General features: G+C 51.7%; 1 protein-coding gene across 1 annotated transcript in view; it reads left to right on the top strand.

Moving 5' to 3' along the window:
* The first annotated feature begins 1,999 nt into the window (after nucleotides 1–1,999).
* MYH11 (myosin heavy chain 11) overlaps nucleotides 2,000–9,719 on the top strand; it is a 102,740-nt gene continuing 95,020 nt past the window's right edge. The window contains 1 exon segment of the mRNA XM_077773193.1: nucleotides 2,000–2,344. Coding sequence (XP_077629319.1) covers nucleotides 2,000–2,344 — 345 coding nt within the window.

Raw genomic sequence — 9,719 nt, 5'->3', positions numbered from 1 at the left:
GCCTGGGGGTTATCTTGGTGAATTCAAAGGAGCTGTGAATTCTTCCCTGCTGAAGTAGGGTGTCGACCACACAGTACGTCCTGGTTGCCATACATCCTAGCTCACACTGTGTCTTCCCTTCCTGGAGGCACAGCGGTGGGAGGGGGGAGGAGTGGGGAGCTGGCTGGCAGCAAGTGCTACTAGGGTGAGGGCAGCTCCTGCAGGAATGTTCCGGAACAGCCACTAGATAGGCCTTTAAGAGTCTGTTGCCTTAGCACCTGCCTCGTGGACCCATCCAGACAGCAGGAGGAGCGCATCCCAGATGGGCCCCTCATGTTGAGAGAACGTTCAGTGCCTGGTAGTTTTACATAAAGACTTTTCTTTGTCAATTACTTAGCAACCTTGAGGAGCAATTTGTATTGGGGAGTCAGAATCAAGATTTTGCTTAACTTCCCCCTCATCGTTATCAGTTTTCAGAATAATGTCTTGGGGGTGCCTGGTGGCCCAGTCTGTTCAGGGTCCGACTTCAGCTGAGGTCATGATCTCACAGTTCGTGGGTTTGAGCCCCGCATCGGGGTCTCTGCTGACAGCCAGCTCAGAGCCTGGAGCCTGTTTCAGATTCTGTGTCTCCCTCTCTCTCTCACCCTCCCCTGCTCATGCTGTCTCTCTCTCTCTGAGAAAAAAATAAAATATTAAAAAAAAATTTTTAAAAAGAAGCAGGCATTTTAGTGCAAGTCAATCTATTAAAAAAAAAGTGAAAGTTCCCTCATAAGTATACTCATTAAGTGCATATTTCTCCAATTTTTTGCCTATATTATTCTAAATATTTATTTATTTATTTTGAGAGCATGAGAGTATGAAAGGGGAAGGGCAGTGAGAGACAGAGGATCTGAAGCGGGCTCTGTGCTGGCAGCAGAGAGAGCCCCATGTGAGGCTTGAGCCCATAAACTGTAAGATCATAACCTGAGCTGAAGTTGAACGCTTAACCAACTGAGCCACCCCGAGACCAAGACCTGAGCTGAGATCAAGTGGTGGAGGCTTAACTGACAGGTGCCCCGTATTCTAAATATTTTAAAATAAAAATGGGGTACCTACTGTTTACATTCTCCCCTTTATTTCACTTTTAAAAAGCTTTGCTGAGATCCGATTCACTGGTTTAAATGATACAATTCAAAGGCTTTTAGCATATTCACAAAATTGTACATCCACAGCTATGGTAAATTCTAGAACATTTCCATTACCCCCCCCCAAATAGGCCCTGGGCCCCTTTGCTACCCCTCTTCCAGCCCCTGACCACTACTAACCTACCTTAATTTCTGTGGATCTGCCTTTTCTGGACACTTCTGATAAATGGGATCATACGGTTTGTGGCCCCTTGTGACTGGATTCTTCCACTTGGCATAGTTTTTTTGAGATTCTTCTGTGTTGTAGCGTGTATTAGGGATTTATTCCTTTTTTGGGCTGAATAATACTCCACTGCATGGACAGACCGCATTTTATTTATCCATTCCATCTGTTCACAGACTCTTGGTTCCTTCCATATTTTAGCCGTCGTGAGGAATGCTCTGATCATTGGGCTCTGATTCTTGTGTGGATGTGTCTTCGTTCCTCTTGGGTTTATAGTTGGGAATGGAATTGTTGGATCGTATGATAACTCTGTTCATTTGAAGAATGCTTCTCTCTTATTTTTACAGTAAACAATAAGACGTGGACATCTAAGTCATAGGACTATGTCCATGATATAGATCTAATTCGTGCTTAATAGTTTGTTGTATGAAAATACCATGGCTTATGGATCCAGGGCCATGATGACAGACAATAGGCAATGATGCAGATCCTTTCCTGAGTTGTTTCCATTCCTTGACCACATAAACACACTGCAGGGAAGATCCTTACACTTTGTGGCATGATTCTGCAGGCTGCCTTCCTAGACACTCGAGGCCAGGGACCCATCTTAGGGCTCAGTTCTGGCCCAGTACTGATGCTGTCGCCTTATCCCACAGGGGACCAACCAGGCACCATGGCGCAGAAGGGCCAGCTCAGCGACGATGAGAAGTTCCTCTTTGTGGACAAAAACTTCGTCAATAGCCCGGTGGCCCAGGCTGACTGGGCCGCCAAGAAGCTGGTTTGGGTCCCTTCGGAGAAGCAAGGCTTCGAGGCAGCCAGCATCAAGGAGGAGAAAGGGGATGAGGTGATCGTGGAGCTGGTGGAGAATGGCAAGAAGGTCACGGTTGGCAAAGATGACATCCAGAAGATGAACCCGCCCAAGTTCTCCAAGGTGGAGGACATGGCGGAGCTGACGTGCCTCAATGAAGCCTCCGTGCTGCACAACCTGAGAGAGAGGTACTTCTCGGGACTCATCTATGTGAGTATCTTGGGACAGCCAGCCCCTTCTTCCCAGCCTCCTGTACCCCTGAGGAAGGAGGCGCTTCAGAGACGTGTTTGGGATACGGGTTTGAGAGAGGCCACATGGTGAGGTAGAATCATTCAGACTTGCGTCCAAACCTCAGTCCTACCCCACTTAGTTCTGTGACATCAAAAAATTCTTTCACTCACAGAAGCCTCAGTTTACCTGTATATGAAATGGGGATAACCCCCCGTGCATGTAAAGGAAGTGCATAGATACTATGTGACCCCATCAGTGACGTGGCAAATGGTCAACAGAACTTCCTCCATCTTGGAAATAAGGAGGTGCTGGAAAGCTCTTGGGAAGCCTGGGCCACCGGAGCAGCCCGGCAGGAGGAGACCTGAGGTCTGGCTAGGTTTTGTGGAGGCCTTCCCTGTCATAAATGGGGAAACCTAGATTGGACCCGGGACTCCTCTGGGTCGGCTGTGCAGATAGAGCAGACAAGAGCTGCCCTGTCCTCTGTGGTCACCACCAGCCACATGGGGCTAACTAAATTTAGACGCAGATTACTTTAAAAAATCAAATTCTTCTCTTGGGTTGCGCTGGCCAACATCAAGTGCTTGACTGCCACCCGAGGCTAGTGGCTGCCGAGTCGCACAGCACAGGTGCAGAACACTTCCGTCGCCGCAGGAAGGCCTGGTGGGCAGCCTGGGATAGATGCGGGAGATGATGTGACCCCATGGCGTTCAGGTTCCTTGTGGGTTTGGGCCACCTCCCGGAGCAGAAGGGACCTGGGTGGCCCCCTGGTCTTCAGCTGCTGGGCAGAGGGTCCTCTGGTTCAGACGTGGTCTATCGGCCTCTCAGAAAGGGCACACGAATCCCTTGGGTGAGTCACCTCATTTCTCTGAAATGGTGTTACCTTCTCTATGAAACCAACGCAAGAAGAGCAGCATCCTCACAGTGGGTGGCGCTGAAAAGAAAGCCCTTGGGGACATTGCCTCTGGGGATTCAGCGCGCAGGATGCTAGGTGTTACTCCTGGTTATGCTGCTGTTAGAGCTTCGCGAATTGGCGCTAACAGTCGCCTCATCGTTTCGCCCTCTGACCCTGCCCCTCACGGATGCCACGGGAAAATTACCAAAAAACAAAACCAAAACCAAAACACAAAAACCTTGTCATCTATAAAAATGCTCTGCAGGGTATTTTCCTTTAATTAGGAAATTAAGTCCCGTTTATTACAGGAGATCTGGAAAATTCTGAAGAGCACAGCAAATACAATACCAGTCCTGGCCCAGAGGTCGCTGACTGACAGGACGTTGGCGTGTTCTCGATCTTTCTTTGTGAGAACGGTACACGTTTACTTATCGACAAGCCTGTGCACACAGGTCATGGCTCGTTCTTTATTCTGCGTAGGAGTCAAGGCCGAGCGTTCCCACATTTCCATTATAACCCCCCGAAATCCCCTCTTAGGGGCTCTGTAATCTCTCATGTGGATGTGCCGTAACTGATTATCCATTCTTCATAGGAGAGTTCAGAGGGGCCAACAGTGCCTTTTTTTTTTTTTTTTTAAGAGCCAGGAGGGAACAGGGAAGCACCTTGTAATTATTAAATACCTCCTCTAACCCATGTTGTGTACCTTGACGCATCCTACCTCATTTAACCAACAGAACGTCCACCGAAAAGCATGCTTGTCCCATTTTACAGATGAGCAAGCTGAGGCTCTGAGGGCTAAAGCCCCTCCTTAACTTCCCTAGCTGAGCAGGGAAAGTCCCTCTCATCCGAGCCATTCCTTATATGGAAATACCATCAACCTGGAGCTGTCAGAACAGGATGGATGTTTCTAAGGAGGCCAGCCTGCCTGTGTTCTCCGCCTTGGGGAGGTCAAGGACGGGCCTGTGTATAAACCTCCCCTGTCCTCTGACACAGCGTTTGAGCCCAAAATAGAAATCAGGAAAAAAAAAAGAAAAATCAAGGCCCTCTGAAGGTCCCAAGACCCAGAATATCTAATCTGACAAACAGATTTAAAAAAATGAATCAAAGCTTCAAATTCCTGCTCTGCTTCTCTGGCCCGATTTGAGGAAAAGCCTTCCAGCCTGGTGACCACGTGCCTACTCTATCTCGTTCCTTTCTGGTCAATTTAATCACTTAAATAGAACCCGTTGTCCGTGATGGAGATGAAGAAGGAAGCAGAGGAGGGGAGGCACAGCCAGTTGGTCTCCACGCACCTGCCAGCGGGAGGCAGGTGATGCTAAAGCAGCTGGGGTGCCCAACTTTGCCCTTGGTAATGAAGAGAACTTCCTCCTCCGTCCTGCAAAGTACCCCCTTAGCATCTTGGTCCTGGAAGAGTCCATAGAGGCCACTGGGTCCTGTTTGCTTAGCCTTGAGGTGCAGGCTCTTGCCACCCCTGATGCTGGCACATGAGGGCCACGCGTGTGACCCCGAGTCCTCACCTGCCCTTCGGGACGCCGGGTTCCCTCTTCCCGGAGCTCAGTCACTCAGCGGTTGGCTCTGTCCTTCTATTTGGAGGATGAGACGCGGGATTCAGGCAGAGGAAGATCAGTAAAGCGTGTGCTTGGCCTGTGCTGGGTACCATCCCAAGTCCTGCCCAGCGTGTTCTGTCCTTGACGCCACTGGTGAGAGCAAAGCTGGCCTCCCCCCCTGCACCTGACCCTGTCTGGGGCAGAGAGCTGACGTGACTCGCCTGGGGAGGGACCCAGGTCAGACTCTGCTGGCCCGTCCACCTGTGGAATGTGTGGTCCTGCTTGCATCTCTGTGGGATGCTGAGGGGGACAGCCCAGCCCTTGCCCCGAGGCTGCTTTGCAATTCGGAGGGGGCAGATGAGACCCGCTGGGGCTAGATGCAAATAAAGGACCTAGATTCTAACACGAGGAATGGATAGAGTGTGGTGTATCCATCCAACAGAGTATCTACTTCAGCCTTAAGAGAGGGAATCCTATCCTATGTGACAATGGGGATGCACCTGAGGGACATTATACAGAGTGAAGTAAGCCAGTCGCGGAAGGACGAATAGTCAGGATCTCACTGACATGAGGCATCGAAGATAGTCATGCTCAAAATCAGAGTGTGGAAGGGTGGCTGTGAGAGGCAGGGAGTGGGAGGGGATGGGGGTGGCGGAGGTGCGGGGTGCAGATAAAGAAACTGGTGAGGGTGGGCACCTGGGTAGCTCAGTCGGTTAAGCGTCTGACTCTTGATCTCAGCTCAGGTCTGGTCCCCGGGTCCTGGGATCGACCCCCCACATTGGGCTCTGGACTGACCGTGTGGAGCCTGCTTGGGATTCACTCTCCCTCTCTCTCTCTCTCTCTCTCTGCCCTTTGCCTGTGCTCTCTCCCTCTCTCTGAAAATAAATAAACTTTTGAAAAATTAAAAAGAAAGAAACTGGGTTTTAGAAAAGTTAAATAACTTGGTGAGAAACAGCTGGGTCTTGAACCCGGGGAGGCGGGCCCTGGGACCAGTGCTTTTAACTGCCACTCATTGAATCCTTCTAGCGATGCTATGAGACAGAGGCTGTTACCCCATTTCAGAGACCAGGTCACTGAGGCTCAGATGCGCTCGGTCCTATTGCTGGAAGTGGGCAGAGCTGGGACCCAGGCAAGGTCTGTCTGCCTCGAGGGCCAGAGTGACCACCCCTGGATGGTAAGGACTGTAGAATAACAGGAGGCTGGAGCAGGAGGTGATGGGTGTGGGCTGGGGCGGGGGGAGGAGGGGGTGATGCCATGGGCACCATGAGCTTGGAGCTGGACAAGCTTTAAATGCACAGAAGGAATAAATCTAACTTTTCAGCTAGGATTTCTTGAGCACCTCTTAGATTGTAAGCCTTTGGCCCAGAGTGAGTAATTTTTTAATTGGACGCTTGGCTCCGTGACCCGAAGGAGTCACCCACCCAGGGATGCTGAGAGCAGGGGATGAACCCAGGCCTCCCAAGGGCCAGAGAGTCCTGGAGGGTGGGAAGAAAATACATGACTGCACCGGGTCTTACGAGGTAGAGAGAAAACACAGTTGGAGGCCACCCTCTACTGAGCCCTGTGGACTCACTGTGTAGATCTTTCAAATTGTCATGGCTTCAGAGCCTTCCAGTAACATAAGGCTCATATTTAAAAATGAGAAGCACACGTCACATCTTGTGGCTTTTTCTTGTATTGGTTCGTAACTATCTAGTCGAGTTTAAAACGCTGGTTTGAATAGGTAATACGTACAAATATTAAATAGTACATCGGGGTCTTCAGAAGTTTCCCTTTCATCCCAATTTGTTCTGATTCCCTTCTGTAGAGGAACTGCTATGATGTTTCTTATCTAGGCTTCCAGAAATATTTGATACATATGCAGACAGATGTAAGTATATTTGTTTAGGTATACATATATGTATATGTATACATATACTCTTTTTTAATGCTTATTTATTTAGAGAGACAGAGCATGAGTGGGGGAGAGGCAGAGAGAGGGCGAGAGAGAATCCCAAGCAGCTCTGCACTGTCAGTGCAGAGCCCGACGTGGGGCTCGATCTCACCAACCCTGAGATCATGACCTGAGCTGAGATCAAGAGTCGGATGTTTAACCAATAGAGCCACCCAGGTGCCCCTAAATATACTCTTTTAATGGCAGCCTGCCCTAATTATTAAGCTGGCCCCCTGCTGGGGGATATTTATTTAGGTTGTTTCTAGTCTCTCTTCCTGTTAAAATCAAGGCTGCAGGAAATTGCATTCTGGGTGGACTCTGTCTGTCTTTGGGATAGACGTTGCTCTGACCCTGTGTGTGACAGCCTGGCAGAGAAGGTTCTCCATCATCTTGCAGATGGGGAAGCAGAGGCTCAGGGGTGCGGCCACTCACACAAGTCACGCAGGGGATGACCGAGAGCTGCCACCCTGGCCCGTGTGACTTGAGCCTGCGCTCTTTCCACCGTCCTCTGCTGGTTCTTGTTTCTGCCGCGGGCCGTGGGAGCCGTCTCCTGCCCAGGGCTCTGTGGCTGACCATATAAAGTGTCAGAGAAAAGCCAGAGTCACTTCCGAATAAGGTCACAAGAGGGAAACCCTGGGCCCGTGGCTGGGACCTGCTGGTGGCATGGGACCCTGAAGTGCTGGCTGGGACACAGGAGGCGGGGGTGTCCAGGTGCACTGGACCGGCAGGAGGGGGCGTGGGGCGGACGGGGAGCTGGAAACCCCACCGCCAGCAGGTGGGCTGGGTCTGGAGAAGGCAGCGGAGATGGAACGGGGTAGGTCCAACGTCCAGATTCGGGAGCCCAGCTGCCCTACGTGGGGCCTGCTGCTGCCTGCTCAGCCCTTCCTCCCAGGTCCCTGTGCCCTGGATTGGCTGCCTGACCAGAGACTCACATCTCCCCGGAAGCTTGGGTTAAGTGCTTGCTGGGTGCTTAGCTCCAAGAAGTGTCCTCGGCAAACGGGAGGAGGGGGACACTTCTTCAGAAGCTGGTGATGGATTTGGGAGACCCACGTAGTCTTTCTTTTGTTCACGGCATTCAGTGAGTATTTACTGGAGTCTGGCTTGTGCACGGCCCTACCCTGGGTGCCGGAGATACGGTGATGGGCAGCTTGCCGTCCGGAAGGGGACCTTTAGGAAGAGCCCTGAAAGGGGAGATGGAAATGGCTCTGGGAAGATTGAGGGGGGAAAACATACTCCAGGTACAGACAGCAGTACGTGTGAAGCTTCCAGGTTTTGTCATTGTGAAATAAAGGGAGCGTGGTAAAGTCACTAACATGTATTGAGCGCCTGGTGTAAACCAGGCACTCTGTTACATGTTTCACGAGCACTCTTTCATAGCAAGCCTATGAGGGATCTACTGTTACCCACCTACATCTTGTGGTTGAGGTTAATAGGCTCAGAGAGGTTAAGAGACTTGCCCAGGGTCACACAGCCAGGAAGTAGCAAAATGAGGGTTCAAACCAAGTCCTCAGAAATCAATTCTGTGTCCTTAGCCATTGCTTTTCACTGCGGCCAAGTCAAGGGCTTGGGAGGGGGTGGTTTGGGCTGTAAATGAGCATGGTGGTTGGCCCTGGGCAAGCCCAGAACCATCTGGAGGTAGAGTTAGGACCTGAAGGAGAGGTAGGACTTGGCTGACCTTCGTTCAAACACACTATTGATTGGGCACTTACTCTATGGGAGGCCTCACATCGGGGACCAGGACACAGATGAATAGGGCATGCAAAGCCCTGTTCTGGAACACTTTTGCCACCAGCTCGGCAAACCTCTGTTGAGCACCTACTGCATACCGGCCCAGTGCAAACCCCCATGTCACAGAGATGAAGACATTGGGGCCCCTGCTCCAGGGGAGATTTGTAATTAGGTTACCCCTCAGGCATTGATTGAGCAAGCATTTAGTGAGCACCTACTGTATGCAAGGCCCGTGCCTGAAGTGGAGTGGAGGAAGAGGGTGGTCCCGCGCACAGGGCACTTGCCCTGCTGCTGGCAGTGTGGTGGGAGGACCTTGGATCGCTAGATCGGGGAGGGGGCGTCGAGCTCACGGTGGACTCCTCAGCCTCTGTGCGCCTTGGCCTCTGCCTACCTTGGCGGGAGCCTCACCCCTCACCCTTGCTTGTCTCCTCCTTGATGCTCCAGAAATGCCACATGGCGTGCAGCCTGCCCGCACATGCTTGCCCTGCTGCCTTCTCGCCCTTCACTACCTGCCGAGCCCGGTAACCCTTCTTGTATGCTGAGACCTCCCTGGAGGGTTCCCTGACCGCCCCCAGGGTGGGCTAGGGCACCGCCTTCCTTGCTTCCCTACCCTCCTGGGCTCCACCCTTGTTCTTGTGGTGTTACTTTTAAATGTCCTTGTCCCTGCTCTGATATGTGGGTGCTTCTAGTCGATTTACCTCCAGCGTTGTGGAGACCTGTCTAGCACACACTGCACACAGCAGGTGCTCAATAAATGGCTGGCGGGTGTTTCGACAGGCCAATGTGGACCTCATGCCTGCCTTTTTAGGGGAATGGTGAGAACCTGAGAGATTGTTCCCTCCTTCCCCCACCCATCCTGTGCCTTCTGGGGAATACTGTCCACCTCTCTGTGCGTGGCCATCACACACCGTTGTCCCTTAGCAGGCTGGGCGCTGGGGACGCCCTCCTCCAATCAGCTGCAGCCATGGCTGAAGTCCCTTTGAGGGCGGGACCTTGTGGTTTTGCTGTGGGTTTTTAACCCCAGAGCCTTGCGCGGTGTCTAGGACGTACACACTGAATGAACGAGTGAGCGAATGAACAAATGAACGGGCAGAAGTCGGGCAGCCTCACGGACGCGCTGGGGCCTGGGAGTTGGCTGAGCTGGGCTTAATGCTGTCAGGGTCTCACTTTGTGACTTTGGTCAAGTTGTTTAACCTCTCTGGTGTTTGCTTTGCCCTGAGGGTCCCCCAGAGATGGACCACCTTCTCCTTCAGT

Source organism: Crocuta crocuta, unplaced genomic scaffold (assembly GCF_008692635.1).
Source record: "Crocuta crocuta isolate KB4526 unplaced genomic scaffold, BGI_CrCroc_1.0 scaffold16, whole genome shotgun sequence".
In the NCBI taxonomy this organism is placed as follows: Eukaryota; Metazoa; Chordata; class Mammalia; order Carnivora; family Hyaenidae; genus Crocuta; species Crocuta crocuta.
Note: the sequence above shows the minus strand (reverse complement) of the source record. Positions and strands in the feature narration are given on the sequence as shown.